This window comes from Anguilla anguilla, chromosome 4, assembly GCF_013347855.1.
Source record: "Anguilla anguilla isolate fAngAng1 chromosome 4, fAngAng1.pri, whole genome shotgun sequence".
Taxonomy (NCBI): Eukaryota; Metazoa; Chordata; class Actinopteri; order Anguilliformes; family Anguillidae; genus Anguilla; species Anguilla anguilla.
This window is the reverse complement of record NC_049204.1, coordinates 6,750,103-6,768,388: the sequence shown is the minus strand read 5'-3', so window position 1 is coordinate 6,768,388 and position 18,286 is coordinate 6,750,103. Positions and strand designations below refer to the sequence as shown.

Sequence of the window (18,286 nt, the reverse complement as noted above, 5' to 3'; positions counted from 1 at the left end):
TATAAAGAGTAATCTTTAATTCAGCCCTGGGCCAAATGCATGATTTTAGTCCTTCAGACACTGGTAAAATGCCTATTACCTGTTACTACTATCAAGATTAGAAGAAAAAAGAATTTGAAAGAGGGTTTTTGATTGGACTGCCGTGCTGCTGTATGTTTTGGTTAGTAATGTGACTCATTGAAAATTCTACACAGTCTGCTGGGCGCATTTTCAGTGTGATAATGTAGTTGTTTTTTAGCAGTGTCTAAGCAGCAGTTTTTAAAAGGCAGTTCAGTGTTCGACCCGGGTCTGCTTCAGAGGGAGCTGTGGCTCTGCCCTGCATCCATAATGCATGCGCTGGCCCCCGCCGCGTCCGCCATCGAAGCCAGCGGCGGCCTGGCGTCTGACTGCGCCTCCCGCGGACCACCCGCCGCATTCCAGCTCGGAGGTTCCGCCGGCTCGGGCCTTGCTGTGATGTCACAAAGGCCTCTGTCTGTGAGAGTGTGGAGGCCTGGTGCGTCTCTGACTGGCCTGTTCCCAGCAGGACTCAGATTCCCAGAACCCCTTTCACCCGGTTAGACCTGTCTGGTGCGGTGTGCTGATTGAGAAGCTGTTTGCATCCAGGAGCTTGTTTAGTCGTTCAAGATTGGCCTCCTGTATTCGTCCTTCAGCCGGAAGCTGTAATTTACTGCTACTTGAACCTTAGCATTTCATTCAGAGTCTTTTCATATGTGCTACTTGATGTGTGATTTTTAGCCTGAGTGTGAAAAATGTATTTGATTTTATATTCGTCTAATTAGGCCAATTCAAACTGCTGCTTTAAACCGCAAACAGCAGCTTTGGGGGGGGGGGAGGGGGGAAGAAAAAAAGAGTATGTCAGTTTTGTATAAAGTGTCGCCAAACAAAAATGCAGAGAACCATTTACACTCGCTCCGGTGGGCCCCTCATATCCTCCATTTCCCAGCATCCATTCCTCCCGTGCGTCACCAGTTCTTCGGCCTCCTCCCGTACCGGAGTTTCGGGAGTACAAACGGAGGCGCTTTGGAGCCCTAATCCCGCTTTAGGGAGCTGGGAGGCCCGGAGGAGGAGGAGGAGGAGGAGGAGGAGGAGGAGCCGGCCGTCCCGCCGCAGCAGCAGCAGCGGGTTCGGCGGGGGGGGGGCTCGACTGCGGCCCCCGTTCGTGTCGCGAAGCCAGTCATCCCTCCCCAGCGCCGTTTATTTATAGGGTTTCAGACGGACCCCTCGGTGGCGGTGTCTGAGAGGGAGCGCGTGTTCGGGGAAGGGCTCAGCGGGGCTTTGTCTCGGCTTTTCTCCGAAAAGGGCAGGGGTCTGCATCACCGAGCAGCGAGTTACCTAGATACCTGCGCCCAGTGAAAACCTGGAACGGATCTCTTTTTAACTTCAGTCCGTGCTCCAGGTTTAGCTCAGTGCAGTTATCCAGCTAACTGGGGTAATCCTGCTTTATAATACAGGCCCCTGGATTACATAGTTAGCTGGATGACTGTGCTGAGTTAAAACCCGGAACAGCTCTTTTTTTGTTTTACTTCAGTCCGTGCTCCAGATTTGGGAGGGTTCCGGGTTTTGTAGGCCCCCGTTCCGCAGCGCACTGTAACCTGCAGTGAGCGCGGCTCTGTCAGCAGGGGAAGATCACCGCAGGCTCCCTGCCTGGCGGGGTCATGTGACCGGGGCGCAAAGGGGAAGTCTGCGGTCGCCGCGCCTGACTCAGCAAGCGCATCTGTGTCAGGCTGAACCCCGTGGCCCGTCACCACGGAAACGCCCCCGCTTCCGCCCCCCGCCTGTTCACCTTCACCTGCAGGGTTTTTTGGGCTCCTTTACTCGCCGTGGGATCGGGTCTGATGGTGCCGCGGACCGCGTTTCGGCCTCCTTCCCCACCTCCCGTACCCCACCTCCCATCCCCCACCCCCCGTACCCCACATCGCTGCACCTCGGCTGCGTGTGTAGCAGACGAACGGGAGAGAACGTGCTGGAACTGGCTCGGGCCTGCTCTGTGGAGGCCCAGCGCGGCTGCCGATGCGATGTTAATCGATGTTAAAAACGTTCGGTGTCGCCGCCGCCGTCCCCGCTAGCTCCGCTCCGCTCACTGACCCTTAGCGCTGGGAAACGGCGCCTTGGCGCAGACAGCGCGTGGGGCGTCCGTGTAGCCCGTGACGGCTTCCCCGAAAGGCCCTTCCGTCTGCAGTCTGCTTTAATCGGTACGTGGATGGTTTTTTTGGAGACGTGATCTGACAGGACGGGGCTGTTTCAGGGGCGTCTCCTGGCTTCTCCTGCCAAAAACAAAAAAAAATGGTCCCGTCTTTTTTACGCCCCCGTCTCTCTCCGCTCCTGGCTGTCTGGGCAGTCGTGGCCGGTTTGAGATGCTGTACGCGTCTGTGGTGATCTGGTCTGTGCCGTCGGCTGCAGCCTTCACCCGGTCGGTGTGTGTGTCCCGCAGGTAAGAAGGTGCAGATCCGGAAACCCGCGCCCGGCCTGTCGGACATCGCCCCGTCGCGGCGGACGTCCCGCCCCGTCATCATCTCAAGCACGATGAAGAAGGGGGGCAGCGGGGTGCAGCAGCGCCCCCTGCGGGACCGGCTGACTCACCTGCTGGCGCTGAAGCCCTACAGGAAGCCCGAGCTCATCCTCCGGCTGCAGAAGGACGGCCTCTCGCCCCACGACAAGGACACGCTGGACAGCCTCCTGCAACAGGTCAGTCAGTCACTGAGACAGCAGAGTCAGTCAGTCACTACAGTAGAGTCAGTCAGTCACTGCAGCAGGTCAGTCAGTCGCTGCAACAGGTCAGTCAGTCACTGCGGCAGGTCAGTCAGTCAGCCTCCTGCAACAGGTCAGTCAGTCAGTCACTGCGACAGGTCAGTCAGTCAGCCTCCTGCAACAGGTCAGTCAGTCACTGCAACAGGTCAGTCAGTCAGTCAGCCTCCTGCAACAGGTCAGTCAGGCGCTACGGCAGGTCAGTCAGTCACTACAGTAGAGTCAGTCAGTCACTGCAACAGGTCAGTCAGTCACTGCGGCAGGTCAGTCAGTCAGTCAGCCTCCTGCAACAGGTCAGTCAGTCAGTCAGCCTCCTGCAACAGGTCAGTCAGTCAGTCAGCCTCCTGCAACAGGTCAGTCAGTCACTGCAACAGGTCAGTCAGTCAGTCAGCCTCCTGCAACAGGTCAGTCAGTCAGCCTCCTGCAACAGGTCAGTCAGTCAGCCTCCTGCAACAGGTCAGTCAGTCACTGTAGCAGAGTCAGTCAGTCGCTGATATAGGTCAGTCAGTCACTGCAGGAGAGTCAGTCAGTCAGTCAGCCTCCTGCAACAGGTCAGTCAGTCACTGAGAGAGGTCAGTCAGCCTCCTGCAACAGGTCAGTCAGTCAGTCAGCCTCCTGCAACAGGTCAGTCAGTCAGCCAGCCTCCTGCAACAGGTCAGTCAGTCAGTCAGCCTCCTGCAACAGGTCAGTCAGTCAGCCAGCCTCCTGCAACAGGTCAGTCAGTCAGTCAGCCTCCTGCAACAGGTCAGTCAGTCAGTCAGCCTCCTGCAACAGGTCAGTCAGTCGCTGCGGCAGAGTCAGTCAGTCACTGCAGGAGAGTCAGTCAGTCACTGCACTGCAACAGGTCAGTCAGTCACTGCAACAGGTCAGTCAGTCGCTGCGGCAGAGTCAGTCAGTCACTGCGGCAGAGTCAGTCAGTCAGTCAGTCACTGCAGGAGAGTCAGTCAGTCAGTCAGTCACTGCAGGAGAGTCAGTCAGTCAGTCACTGCACCAGGTCAGTCAGTCGCTGTGGCAGAGTCAGTCAGTCACTGCGGCAGGTCAGTCAGTCACTACAGTAGAGTCAGTCAGTCACTGCACCAGGTCAGTCAGTCACTGCACCAGGTCAGTCAGTCGCTGCGGCAGAGTCAGTCAGTCACTGCAACATGTCAGTAACTGCGGCGGAGTTGGTCAGTCATTGCAACAGATGGGTCAGTCACTACAGGCAGTCTGTCACTGTGGCAGAGTCAGTCAACATAACGGGTGCTCCTGCAGCTGGTCAGTCCCTGTAGTGTAGTCAGTTGTACGTGCTGGTCAGTCCCTGTAGTGTAGTCAGTTGTACGTGCTGGTCAGTCCCTGTAGTGTAGTCAGTTGTACGTGCTGGTCAGTCCCTGTAGTGTAGTCAGTTGTACGTGCTGGTCAGTCCCTGTAGTGTAGTCAGTTGTACGTGCTGGTCAGTCAATCGTGATTTTTGTTTGGCCATCAGTTATATAATTTCACTACAAGCGTTTGGAAAATAGCATAAATATTGAAATGCGAATCAAAATAAAGGTGTAAGCTGGTGGTATACTGAATTGTTTCAGTGAACTCCACGAGCAGGCGCTCGGTCATTTTGTTTGTGCGGGTCCAAATATGCAAATCACCGCGTTGTTGTTCACCTTTTCAAGCGTTACGGAAGTCCAAGCGTTGCAATAACGAGCCCACTTTCAAAATGCTAAGTAACGACAACGTTTTCGTGAACGGAAGTAATTCAGCTCGAGGCATTGCGGCTCAATTTCCATTTCTTTGCAGGATTGCCAATACAAGGCCGAGCGCCGCGTGTTTGCGATGTTGGGGGGATTAGCGTATCGCATTAGCGGCACCCCCCCCCCCCCCCGACAGGGCCCTTCCGCACCGGGACGTGCCGATGCGAAGCGCTCGTGCTTTCGGCCTGCCGCGTGCCTCATCATCATCATCATCATCATCATCGCGGCCCGGTGCGATTTCCCCGGAGCAGACGCAGCAGATCTGGTGTTAAAGATCTGCTGTCTCCGCTCTCCTCCTGTGTCATTCGATCCAGATATGACTCAGCTCTACGCCGCTGCGCCACTGGAGCTCCGTCTGTATTTCAGGCGTTTCCGCCCTGTTCAGACCGTTTCGCAAATAACGATTTCGTTTCGCGCTCGCTTCACAGCGCTGAATTTTTTTCGCCCCCTGTCTTTCGTCTGCATGTTTTGTCTGGATGGAGAGGATGTCGGGGAAACAAAAAAAAACACTAGGAAATCTCAAACACCGGTATCAGAAATTATCAACACGTTAGCTTCACTGTAAGGCTTGGAAGACTCAACTAAAAGAAATCTGTATTCCTCCTGCTAAAGGTCAGTTTTTTTATTTGTATCGGAACCTCATCCTCTGGCTAAAAACAGAGACCTTGGCCTTTGTAATTCCTGCCCGCTTTCCCTCACTGGCTAAATCACAGGTACACAGAGAATGCTCTCCCGAAATTAAGTCATTCCTTCCACCACCATCACTTCCTGATTCCAGAAGATAGTTTTTTAATGGGCTCAGCCTCGTACCGCCCAGTGTCGCTGGTAGCATTACAAGTGAAGGCTTTTGGGCGGCAGTGTAGTATAATGCTTAAGGGAACTGATCTTATAACCTAAAGGTCACATTCCCCAGTAGGACACTGCTGTTGTGCCCTTGATAGGTACTTAAGCCGCGTTGCTTCAGTATGCGTATATCCTACGGTGTAAGTGGATGCAGTGTAAATCCTGTGTGTCGCTCTGGATAAGAGCATCTGCTAAATGCCTGTAATGTAGAAAAGACCCAACAACTTCAGTGACTTCCCGTCTTCTCAATCGGAACGTACGAAACGCAGACTGTCGCGTGTGGACCCCCCCTTGTGATGGGTGCGGATGCTTTTAATTGGGCAGCGTACCCGCCCCGCGTCACGGACGTAGCGCGCGAACGGGGGACGCTCTGCGGATTGATGGCCGCGCTCCCCGGCGGCCGAAGCGGTTTAGTTCGGTTCCCGGCGCTCGAGGTCCCTCGGTGTTCCTCCCCAAACCCCCGTCCTTCCGCTCGCGGCCGTCTGCCGTCGTGCGCTCGCCTCGTCCCGTCTGACGGAGGCGAGATCCTCCGGCCGGTCCTGCGGGACCCATGCGTCATCCGCGTGAGTCATCCCCCCCGTGCCCGCCACCACCGCCAAACAAACGCCGGGAAACATCCGCGAAGGGACGTTCTTCGTCTCTCTCTCTCTCTCTCTCTCTCCCCCTCGCTCTCTCTCTCCCCCTCGCTCTCTCTCTCTCTCTCTCTCCCCCTCGCTCTCTCTCTCTCTCTCTCTCCCCCTCGCTCTCTCTCTCTCTCTCTCTCTCCCTCACTCCCTCTCTCTCTCTCTCTCTCTCCCTCGCTCTCTCTCTCTCTCTCTCTCTCTCTCTCTCTCCCTCCCTCTCTCTCTCTCCCCTCTCTCTCTCTCTCTGTCGCGACCCCAAGGGAACCTGAGGATAAGATATAAGACGGCCTGACATTTCCGTGTGCGCGTGTGACGCTTTCCTGATCCTCCAAAGAGGCCCGTTCATCTGCTGCAGATGAGACGTGTTCAGCGGCCCCCAAGAGTTGTTTCTAGGGGGAGATACGCTGGGTGAGCTCAGCTCTCATCGAAACCTTCTGCAGTTCGGTGGGGAAAAAAACGCTCGAACCTGGAGCCAAAACCTGCCTAAAGATGATCACTCCTGACCACAGTGTTGCTGTGAACACATTGCTAACTCCTGTCCTTTCTCGGATTACGATGTCTTCTCATATGTTATGTCCTCTCCCCTTTTTTATTTTATTATTATTTTTTATTTTTTGCTTTAGACCTCATGACCCTGTGCCGCCTTGGTGGGGCTTCAGCCGCTGACTCCTGTAGACAGGGGGGTGTTTGTTCGGTGCAGGTCTCATGCGTAGGCTTTCCTTTCAAAAACAGTTTTCTGTGCATTTCAGTCCTTGGCACTCGTAGTATACAGTATACATCTCAATTCTGACTGTGGACATGGAAGCCCTTGCAAGTGCAACACCTTTATCGGTAATGTCATTTTGGGAAGCGTCTAATTGTCTTCATGAAACGGGTCATGACTGGATTGCTGCTTTTTTTTTTTTTGTTGTTGTTGTTTGTTTCACTTCAGTGACTTCTGTTTCTCCTCAGTCTGTTGTGAGTTTCGCGGAAATTAATCGAAATCGACAGTTCCCTATAAAGAAATAAAATTCTGCCCGAGTCCGAACATGAGTGCATCTCTCTCTCTCTCTCTCTCTCTCACTCTCTCTCTCTCTCTCTCTCTCTCTCTCTCTCTCTCTCACTCTATCTCTCTCTCTCTCTCTCACCCTTCCCGTGTTACCGAGTGAGCAAATTGAGTGTGTCAATTTGAACGGCTAAAAAGCTACGGTTTTCGCAGTGGGCATCATAATCCAGGCTTACGGATTATGGAAAGTTACGTTCAGACCGAAGCGATGCCGTCGCGTGTCCGCGCCGCGGCGAGGGCTTTTAAAACCGCGGCGGGGGCTTTTAGCGATGTCTGTGTCTGCAGGTGGCTAACCTGAACGGAAGGGACAACACCTTCACGCTGAAGGACTGCGTGTACAAGGACGTGCAGAAGGACTGGCCGGGCTACTCCGAAGGGGACCAGCAGCTCCTGAAGAGGATCCTGGTTCGGTAAGTGCGCCGCGGCCTCTACCCCCAATTCGCCGTGCGCCCCCCCCCGCACGCGAACGCCGGACGGAGTATTTGTTTCGGAGAACGCGCCCCGTCCCGCCATGTTTGACCGCTTGTCCCGGCGGGGTTTCTGTGTACCGGTTTTACGTGTGCAGCGGGGACATTTTTTTTTAAAATGGCTGTTTCCCTTTAATGAGATCATCTGTGGGGCGGACTGCTTTGGGACGGCCCCCCTCAGCGCCGCGTTAGCGGGTCCTGGCGGGCTGTCCCGGTGGAGAACACTCTCTCCCTATGGCTAAATTTAGAGAAGCCTGGCCTGCTAGTGTGCTCTGCCAGACAAACAGAGAGGTCCCAGTGTTTCACTCGTTTGTCTGGATATTCACTGGCATTGAGAAGAAGCACATATGTGTGTGCACCCCTGTGTGTGTGTGTGTGTGTGTGTGCGCGCACCCCTGTGTGTGTGTGTGCGCGTGTGTGCACCCCTGTGTCTGTGTGTGTGTGTGTGTGTGCACCCCTGCGTGTGTGTGTTTGTGTGTGTGTGTGTGTGTGTGCACCCCTGCGTGTGTGTGTTTGTGTGTGTGTGTGTGTGTGTGCACCCCTGTGTGTGTGTGTGTGTGCGTGCATGTGTGTGAGTGTGTCTGTATGTGTGCATGTGTGTGTGTGAGTGTGTCTGTATGTGTGTGTGTGTGTGTGTGTGTGTGTCTGTATGTGTGTGTGTGTGCATGTGTGCGTGCGTGTCTGTATGTGTGCGTGTGCGTGCGTGCGTGTCTGTGTGTGTGTGTGCGTGTGTCTGTGTGTGTGTGTATATGTGCGTGCGTCTTTATGTGTATATGTGTGTGTGTGTGTATCTGTGTGTGTGTGTGTATATGTGTGTGTGTGTGTGTGTATCTGCTGCACTTTGAGCTCTGCTGGTTTATCAGTGAGCGGCGGGCGCGTTCCCTGGAGCCGTGCTCTGGCGGTCACCGCAGCGCCCCGCAGCTCAGGCAGCCGCAGCAGCTGCGCTACTGGAGGGGCGGTGATGCAACACTCCTCCAGTACGTGCTGATCCGCGTGTGTGTGCGGGCAGCGCTGGTCCGAGGTCCAGACTGAGACGGCGGCCCCGCTGCTGGCTCACTGTTCCCTCCCTCCGCCCCCCCCCCCCATCTCCCTCCCTCCCTCCTCGGGGTGCGTCCCTGTCTACTAAACATTGTGCGACACTGCCCTCTTCTGGCCAGACTCGCCCTCCGCAGCCTCTACAGCTTGTGTTCTGTTTGTCTGGCAAATTCTTACCAGCTGTGTTAAAACAACCTGAATGCTTTCATGCTTAAACATGATTAATGGTTTGAGTTTTTTTTTTTTTTTTTAAGTATTAATTTTGACATAAATGTAAAGTTACAGACATTTAAATGTGTTTTTTTTTACCTGCAATATCTGTCATCCCAGAATTGTGCATCCTTAGAATTCATAATAAATTGGGCCTGCACCACAGGCAGAGCATATGGTGCTTTCTAGTACTGGGATTACAGTAAAATCCCTGATTCCGCTCCCTAGAGGAACTGCAGTGTTTCTATTGCAATGGCTGCCGTGAAGCCAGCGAGGGTTTCATGAGGTACGAATGAAGTGAAGTTGTTCACCAAACCGGTTGTGTTGTGAAGTGTCCCTCTGCCAAATACGGAGTACTCCGCTTCTGTTCACCTGCGAATGACGGTCTCTTTGTCTTAAAATTGACCCACCCGGCCTTTTCAGAATTACAGCTCGAAAAGTAAAGCGAGCCTAGAAATAATTGGAAGGCTCCTGGGTGGAAGAATTGCCTTGACTAAGAGCTTTAGAGGGAAAATGTGAAGGCTGATATTTTGATGTTTGTTTTTGGCACAGAATTGTGTTCTGGTGCTCTACACCGTGACGTACCTGACTGTAAACACCTACTGAAAGAACTGATGTTTAATAGAAATGGCTTCACACACTGCATAGTGCTGTCACTTAAAACCATTTCACCCCTAGCTCTTTTTTCTTTTTTGGTAGTAGAGCTATGTTATGCTGTTATTCAAGCCAATGGTTAAAACAGCAGTGCAGTAGTCTTGTCATGAAAGCCACTTTGTTTCAACTTGAAGTGAACATTTTTCAACAAAAAGAAGAAAAGGAAACTGATCACTTTGATCAGGGGATCTGAAGCTTGAATCTTAGAGGTCCACAGCATCTGCTGGGTGTTTCATGTGTTCCGACACTTAAGTGCTTAATCAAAGTCACTGATTGGCTGGAGAATCCGCGTACCTCGTTTCCAGAGTCTGATTGCAAGATAACCAAAGCCAAAGACTGTGAAAGTGCTCTGTCCTCTGGGACTTGAGTTTGAGCATCTTGACTGATCCAGACACCAGCTTGGTTTAGTGTGGGCCTGTGTTGGGCACCAGACACCAGCTTGGTTTAGTGTGGGTGTGTGTTGGGCACCAGACACCAGCTTGGTTTATAGTGTGTGTGTGCTGGGCACCAGACACCAGCTTGGTTTAGTGTGGGGGTGTGTTCAGCCCTCACACACCAGCTTGGTTTAGTGTGGGCCTGTGTTGGGCACCAGACACCAGCTTGGTTTAGTGTGGGTGTGTGTTGGGCACCAGACAGCAGCTTGGTTTAGTGTGGGCCTGTGTTGGGCACCAGACACCAGCTTGGTTTAGTGTGGGTGTGTGTTGGGCACCAGACACCAGCTTGGTTTAGTGTGGGTGTGTGTTGGGCACCAGACAGCAGCTTGGTTTAGTGTGGGCCTGTGTTGGGCACCAGACACCAGCTTGGTTTAGTGTGGGTGTGTGTTGGGCACCAGACAGCAGCTTGGTTTAGTGTGGGTGTGTGTTGGGCACCAGACAGCAGCTTGGTTTAGTGTGGGGGTGTGTTGGGCACCAGACAGCAGCTTGGTTTAGTGTGGGCCTGTGGGGCCTGTGTTCAGCCCTCAGACACCAGCTTGGTTTAGTGTGGGGGTGTGTTCAGCCCTCACACACCAGCTTGGTTTAGTGTGGGGGTGTGTTCAGCCCTCACACACCAGCTTGGTTTAGTGTGGGGCCTGTGTTCAGCCCTCAGACACCAGCTTGGTTTAGTGTGGGCCTGTGTTCAGCCCTCAGACACCAGCTTGGTTTAGTGTGGGGGTGTGTTGGGCAGCAGACACCAGCTTGGTTGAGTGTGGGGGTGTGCTGACTCTGTGCCCTCTGTTATTCTACAGGAAACTGTGCCAGTCCCAGAACGCCCCCCCTGCCCCCACGGAGAACCCCGTCAGCCCCCCGAAAGAGCTGCCCGGCGCCTCCCCGTCGCAGGTGAGCACGGTAACCCCCCCCCCCCCCGCCTCTCCACCCCCCCCCCCCCCCCCCCTCGCCGCACACGTCTCCGGCTCCTATTTAAATGAGCAGCTTGTGTATCCCGAGCAGGTAACCGCAGCGCATCAGCGCTGGATCAGGGCTAATGGGACCGCAGGGAAATCCAGGCTCCTCTGCCAAACCAAACAAGGTCACGTCCTGCCGGCCCCGACGACGGCGCGGCGCGGCGGGGAGAGTCACACGCACCCGAGTCTGTATTCATAAAGCATCTCTGCTGTATGTGAGAGCGCTGATCCAGGAAAGGGTTTTCCCCCTGTCTCTGTGTGTGCTAGCATTATCCATTCTGAGGGACAATTCCACACTGATCCTGGATCAGCACTCCTACTGCGAGATGCTTTATGAATACAGGCTCTGGGGCTTTGTGCTTTTTTCACCCTTCATGGTGTGAGATCACAAAGATGTGATTAGAATGTTCTTGACTGAACATTCTAATGCTGATGTCACAATCACTGCTGGTGACTGAAAGCAGTGGAGTTCTAGAACACTGTAAACATTCCAAAAACACCTACTCTACAAAGGGTTGCAGGCCTCCTGAGCCACCGTAGAAATGCTCTGGTGATAAAGTGAGGCTTTACGTGGAAATGGCGGTCACTCCTGAGTCAGCAATGGAACGACGTGCTACTGACTTTGACCTTCCCCCGCCGCTTCTGCTAAAACCGCACACGTCATTTTCCTTTGATGGGTGAGGTAGCACCTGCCCCCTCCCACACACATGCACTCCTGCACGCTCACACACACACACGCTCACACACACACACACACACACGCTCACACACACATTCACACACACGCTCACACACACGCTCACACACACACACACACACACACACACACACACACACACACACACACACACGCGCGCACACACGCGCGCACGCTGCACTCATTCTGCTGATCTTATTTGCACCTTTTCTGCTGGTGGCAGATTTGAATTCCCCCACCGGGGGATCAATGGAGCGTTGTGGGGGCGTGGCCTCGCCGTGCCGGGCTCGCTGACCGCCGTTGTGTGTGCGCTCTCAACAGAAACGGGCGGCGCAGGAGTTCATCGACCCGCTGGCTAATAAGAAGCCCCGGATTTCGCACCTGGCCAGCAAGGCGTCCTCCGGCCCGGTCAACGGCAAGCTGAGCTCGTCCAACGGCAGGCCAGCGGGCGGCGGCGGCGGCGGCGGGGTCCCGGTGTCGGGGCCGGCGGCGGCGGCGGCGGCGGACGGGGTGACGTCCGGCTCCCAGCTCCCCGTGCTGGAGATCTCGCGACCCTTCGACCCGCTGTCGGACGTCAGCAACGACTCCAGCCACAACGGGCGGGACTGCGACGGGCCGCAGGAGGCGGCGGTGGCGGAGCGGCTGAGCCAGCCCTCCTCCGCCGCCTCGGGCCCCGCCCCCAACTCCCTCTCCAGCCTGGGCTCCGCCCCGCTCCTCTCCTCCTCCTCTTCCTCCCCCCGGCCCGGCCTAAGCAGGCCGTCGGCCGACGCCCCGGCCTCCGGCCCCTCCCCTTCCGCGGCATCGCTGCACGGCAAGCCCAAGAAGAAGTCCAAGAAGCACAAAGACAAGGAGAAACCGCGGGAGAAGGAGCGAGAGAGGGAGCGGGAGAGGGACCGGGAGAGGAAAGGAGGGGAGGACCGAGGGGCGGAGCCCAAGAAGGCCTGCGAGCTCGCCATTGGCTCCGGCGGTTTGAACAGCAGTATTCCACAGGGGAGCACAGGTGAGGCCTTGCTGAAGATCTGCTCGAATGTTTTCAGTGGCGATACAGTTACGGCAGTGAAACGGCGCCCTCTAGTGTTCAGAATTCCACTGCACGGTCGTGTTGCTCAGCCTGATGCAGGCCGCCATCTGCTGTGGGCCGCCGTCATCTTTATGGCTGCAGGATGTTTTATGTGTTAGCTCGTGCGTGTGGTCAGTCGCCACGCCGGGGCTTCTGTTCGTCTCTGTGCCTGTGTGACAGGCCTGTGAGGGCTGCGTGGAGAGACTGAGAACGCCGTGCTGTGTTCTGAGCTATGCTGTGTTCTGAGCTATGCTGTGTTCTGAGCTATGCTGTGTTCTGAGCTGTTCCGTGTTATGTGCTATGCTGTGTTCTGAGCTGTGTTGTGGTCTGGTCTGTGCTGTGTTGTGTTCTGTGCTGTGCTGTGCTGTGTGTTGTGTGCAGTTCTGTGTTTTGAGCTGTGCTGTGTTCTGTGCTATGCTGTGTGTTGTGTGCTGTTCTGTGTTTTGAGCTGTGCTGTGTTCTGTGCTATGCTGTGTGTTGTGTGCTGTTCTGTGTTTTGAGCTGTGCTGTGTTCTGTGCTATGCTGTGTGTTGTGTGCTGTTCTGTGTTTTGAGCTGTGCTGTGTTCTGTGCTATGCTGTGTGTGCTGTTCTGTGTTTTGAGCTGTGCTGTGTTCTGTGCTATGCTGTGTGTCGTGTGCTGTTCTGTGTTTTGAGCTGTGCTGTGTTCTGTGCTGTGCTGTGTGTTGTGTACTGTTCTGTGTTTTGAGCTGTGCTGTGTTCTGTGCTATGCTGTGTGTTGTGTGCAGTTCTGTGCTGTGTTCTGTGCTGTGCTATGCTGTGTGTTGTGTGCAGTTCTGTGCTGTGTTCTGTGCTATGCTGTGCGTTGTGTGCAGTTCTGTACTGTGTTGTGGTCTGGTCTGCGTAATGTGCTTTGCTGTGTTCTACTCTGTGCTGAGCTCTGATAAGTACCCTTCTGTTTCCTCACAGATCTCAACGGGATGTGCAACGATTCTAGTATTCTGACGTCATCCTCGGAGGCGGCCGACTATTTAACGTAAGAGCCTTAACTGTGCTTACGCCTTAAGTGGATCAGCGCTGCCTGTGTGCTTCACGTCTTCCAGTTTATTTCCACCGTCAGTAGATTGTTTAAACAGTTCCTTGTTTCCCTCGTTTCGTTTGTCTCAAACTGTACGGCCGGAGGCGTCCGTTCCGCCGCTTCGTTGCCTCAGATGAATGAACTGTCGCTGGCGTGAGGCGCTTCCTGCTCGAGGCCGAGCGCTGCGGCGGCAGGTTAGCGGTTAAAGGCAGCCTGCGGAATGCCGCTCCTCGGCACGGCCTGGCCTGGGTTCAGATATCCGCGCGTCTCACGCTGCGCTGGAGCAGCCTCGGGGCTGTCCTGTTCCCGCCGGGACCTTCCTCAGGGCAAACCGCTGTTCGGCAGCAGGCTAACCTGCGCTCACACGCTGTGCGCCGTTTATCACAGAGCTGCTTGTTTGTCCTGTGTTTCCTGCGTCGTCGCTTGTGCTGATTGTGAGCTGTGGGGGGCCCCTTAAGTTCGGCTGTCACTTTTGGACGAGTGCAGCGGAGGTCTCACATTCGCCTTTATTTGGGAACCAAATGAGTGAAATATTTTAGACACGTTTTTTTGCAGTCTATAATAATTAATGGACAACAAAAATAATTTAGCCAGAGTGCATTCCGGAAGTTGGCGCGTCGTCTGATTTGGGGAAAGACTGACGCCAGATCCGTGACTCGGCAATAAAAAAAAACGTTTCCCAGAAGAGATTCCGGAAAAGGTCGCCTGGCACGGATTCCCGCTCCTCCTGGCGAGCTTTCGTGTCTGAGGGAAGCGCTATCGTGCTCCGCTGCTCGGGCTGCGCGTTAGGAGAGCCTCCCCTCTGCTGATCTCTCACTCGCACAGATAACACGCTCCCACTGTGGCTGCAGCAGCAGCAGCAGCTCCCCGCCATGTGTTAAACACGCGTGTTCTCCCGCCTGCCTGAGCGCAGGCCTGTGCTGCAGCCGCTGCGCGATGCTAACGTATCGCTAGCACGAAGGCCTGATGCTAACATATCGCTAGCACGAAGGTCTGAGTATGTGTGTACGTGATGCTAACATGTCAGCCACAAAGAAGGCCTGAGTATGTGTGCGTGCGATGCTAGCATCGGCTAGCAAGAAGGCCTGAGTCTGTGCGCTCGATGCTAACATATCGCTAACATGAAGGCCTGAGTATGTGTGCGCGATGCTAACATATCAGCTAGCAAGAAGGCCTGAGTATGTGTGCGCGATGCTAACATGTCAGCTAGCAAGAAGGCCTGAGTATGTGTGCACGATGCTAACATGTCAGCTAGCAAGAAGGCCTGAGTATGTGTGCGCGATGCTAAAATTTTGGCTATCTTTAAAACCAGAATATGTGTGCGTGATGCAAAAGTATCAGCTAGCATGGAAACCCAAGTACACATGTACTCACTGGGATGAGATGGGTGGTCTGCTTTTCTCTGAAGCTTCATCATTGCTAATAATGCAGGGTAATAAAAATTTGTGTCCTATCAGAAAAGGTAAAGGAATGGGTTAATCCAGGATTGGATAGTGGTATATAATCCATCCCACTTTGGATTATTGGATGATTCAAATCCTACTAAAATTTGGGATTAATGTCATTTTCTGTTCCTGTCCCCCTCAGCTTTTTGTATTAAGGTATGCAGTAGTTGCACATGCACCTGTAGTCCAACGTGAGCAGATTGGACTCTTAATTTCGTGAAGGTCATAATCCTCATGTCTGCAGCTCCGATCAGACTCCCTGCATCGCTGCAGAGTGTAAGCAGCTTCGGTGAATACCTTTGGGTTTATACAGAATAGACTGCAAAGAAGCGTGTAGCACAGTGGGTAAGGAACTGGGCTTGTAACCGAAAGGTCGCAGGTTCGATTCCCAGGTAAGGACACTGCCGTTGTACCCTTGAGCAAGGTACTTAACCGAAATTGCTTCAGTATATATCCAGCTGTATAAATGGATACAATGTAAAAATGCTTTGTAAAAAGTTGTGTAAGTCGCTCTGGATAAGAGCGTCTGCTAAATGCCTGTAATGTAATGTAACTGTACACAAGGAATTTTCATCACGACACAAATATAAGGTTTGTGTAGGTGTGGCCTTGTGCGTAACGCTGAACGGAGGCTGTGATCGTTGACCTGCGTCATGCTACCTCGGCTGCTTCAGGTCATCCAATGGCAGCCGCGCTATTTTAGGAAAGAAATGTCCTTAAATTAAGGACATTGCGCAGTATTTACTGTACAATTATCAGCCCGTCATCTAATCCAGTTTGACGGACCTGCCCAAAGTTACTGGAGAGGTTTTTCCTCTGGTAGCTTCGACTGGGATTGCAGCCAGAGTGGAAACTTTTCATGTTAAAAAAACAGCTGTGGGGAGAGCTGAGGAGGCGTAGCGTTTGTAATGGGGCGGAACGGCAGTGTCCCGTGTCCGTTGTAATTTTGGTGGTTACGCCCTTTGGGACGAGGTGTGAAACAGCCCCGGGGGGGGGGGTGTGGGGTGGGGAGGAGGCCCGGTCGGGGGGGGGGGGCGGGGGGATGGGGGGGAGGCCCGGTCGGGGCCTGGTCGCGGCGTGTACGTGTGCACGGCGTTCGGGGCGGCGGTGGCGACGGTCTCCTGACGCTCCCGGGCGTGTTTCGTCTCCGCGCAGGAAGTACACGGAGATAGCCTCGCCGGAGCAGCGGCAGAGCTACAAGAACGACTTCAACGCGGAGTACAGCGAGTACCGGGGGCTGCACGCGCGCATCGAGGGCATCACCCGCCAGTTCACCGTGCTCGACACCGAGCTGAAGCAGCTCCAGCAGGGCACCGACAAGTACAAGGTACCCCCCCAAAATCCACCAGCCTCCCACTCCTCATTCGCCCAGCTGTGGGTCAGATCCGTTTTAAATCCGCCAGTTCAGGAACCGGGTTGGGAAATTGTCATAAAGCATTATGGGTGCTTTTTAAATCATTGGTTGGAGTACAGCTGATCCACCCAGCCCCTGATATCAGAGGCCTTCCATTCATTCATGTTTCAGTGTGTAACCCTTTTGAAGGTAGGGCGTAGGTTTTTTTTTTTCTGGGATGTTTTTTCAACATTCTAAGGCAGTGTTCTAGAACTCCACTGCTTTCAGTTACCAGCAGCGACTGTGACATCAGCATTTAGAATGTTCAGCTAAGAACATTCTAATCACGTTTTGTGATCTGACACCGTTTGACTGGTAGATGATTCCAGTAATCTTGGTCAGGATGATTACGGTTACGGTTCTGTTTGACAGTATCCTCAATGTTTGTGTTTTCTGTTCCACAGACAATCCACAATCAGATACTACAAGAGTATCGCAAAATAAAAAAGGTAAGTCTTTTGAAAATGGACACTGGATCCATTTTTTTATGGGGGGTGGGGGGGGACATTTGAAGTCCAGCAGAAGGAACAGTTTTTGTCATGTGGTGCTCATCATGTTTTCTTCTTCCCTTGCAGACTAATCCAAACTATAGCCAGGAGAAGAACCGCTGTGAATATCTGCACAATAAACTGGCTCACATAAAGAAACTGATAGCGGAATACGATCAACAGCAACTGCAAAGCTGGCACTAGTGCTACGCTTTTTCTTTTTTTTTCTTTTTTTCGTTTGGAAACCAGACAGGAGAAAAAAAAAAAAAAAAAAAAGTCTGGATTCTGCTTGCTCCAAAAGTTCTTATCAAAGATGACACCGAGGGAGAATTGATTCCCCCCTTCGTTTGGGGCCAAAAGCACTAGTGATGACAAAGCAGACCCCCCCCCCCCCCCCCTTGTCCCCTCCCCCCCCCTCCCTCTTATTTTGAAAGTGCGGCTCAAGCTCTTCGAGTAGCCGCGTTCAACCTGGATAAAACCCTGTGTGGCTTTTGAACCCAGCCCCCCATGAGTGCACAGAGGTCTCTTAAAGGGTGTGACAGGATAATCCGCATTCTTTGAGGATCTCACAAAACATTTCTGTGAACGGGGTGGGTGGGGGGGTGAGGGGGGGGGGGGGGGGGGTGACACTGAAAAGGAACGGGTGGTGGAATGTATGCCAAATGATAATAGTTTGGAAAACTAAAAACAGGAAAAAAAAAATGTAACGGATGAAATATGAAATGAGATCAAATATTTTTTTTCTCTTCCTCCTTCCCTTCCCCCCCCCCCCTCCCCATTTATTGAAATGGAAGGTTTTGGATGCAGAACTCTTTGTGAATATGTATTTTATTCAATTTCTTTTTTTTAATTTATTCTGTTATTTGTGGACTTCCATAGGGATAATAAGTTCTGTTTTAATTTTACACTCCTCAGTATCAGTACTACAGAATCGCCTCTCAGAATTTGTCCTCTCGACCTGAATGTCAGCCAGTATTTTATGCAACACTGCTGCCTTGGCTCATATTACCCCTTATCTGTTGCAGTTCATGACTTTTTTTTTTTTTGAGATTATTATTATTATTATTATTATTTTTCCCCCAATTAATAAAGACAGCACTGTAGTCGCAGATGGACACAGATGCCCCAAGTTTCACTTCTCTTACAGAGGAAATATTCTCTTTTTTCCCTTCTTTCTTAAACCTCAAGATGTCTGGCACACCAGGTCTGTGCCTCTGGTTATTTAAGGGGGGGTGGGAAGGGGGGGGGAGGGGGAGGGGGACAGAACATGGACTGGAAATGTTACACTGTCCTTGCCTGGTTACCACAGTCACCCTTTAAAAAACAAAACGTCTGTCCAAGGTCTGCCCGCCAGGCTGGAGCCTGAGGCTGGTGTCTCTTAAGGTGGCGTGGGTACGAGAGCAGTCCTCCTTAAGCAGGGAGGGGGGGGGGGCAGGGGGGGC

The 18,286-nt window shown here is 53.2% G+C and overlaps 1 protein-coding gene across 1 annotated transcript in view; it reads left to right on the top strand.

The window, feature by feature from the left end:
* The window catches only part of ell (elongation factor RNA polymerase II), a 54,378-nt gene extending 37,258 nt beyond the window's left edge, over positions 1 to 17,120 (top strand). Inside the window, exons 5-12 of the mRNA XM_035416345.1 lie at positions 2,432 to 2,685; positions 7,263 to 7,387; positions 10,569 to 10,659; positions 11,743 to 12,421; positions 13,410 to 13,476; positions 16,119 to 16,290; positions 16,761 to 16,805; positions 16,932 to 17,120. Of these exons, the coding sequence (XP_035272236.1) occupies positions 2,432 to 2,685; positions 7,263 to 7,387; positions 10,569 to 10,659; positions 11,743 to 12,421; positions 13,410 to 13,476; positions 16,119 to 16,290; positions 16,761 to 16,805; positions 16,932 to 17,048 (1,550 nt within the window). The 3' untranslated portion in view covers positions 17,049 to 17,120. The remainder of the gene's footprint in view (positions 1 to 2,431; positions 2,686 to 7,262; positions 7,388 to 10,568; positions 10,660 to 11,742; positions 12,422 to 13,409; positions 13,477 to 16,118; positions 16,291 to 16,760; positions 16,806 to 16,931) is intronic.
* Positions 17,121 to 18,286: the final 1,166 nt, after the last annotated feature.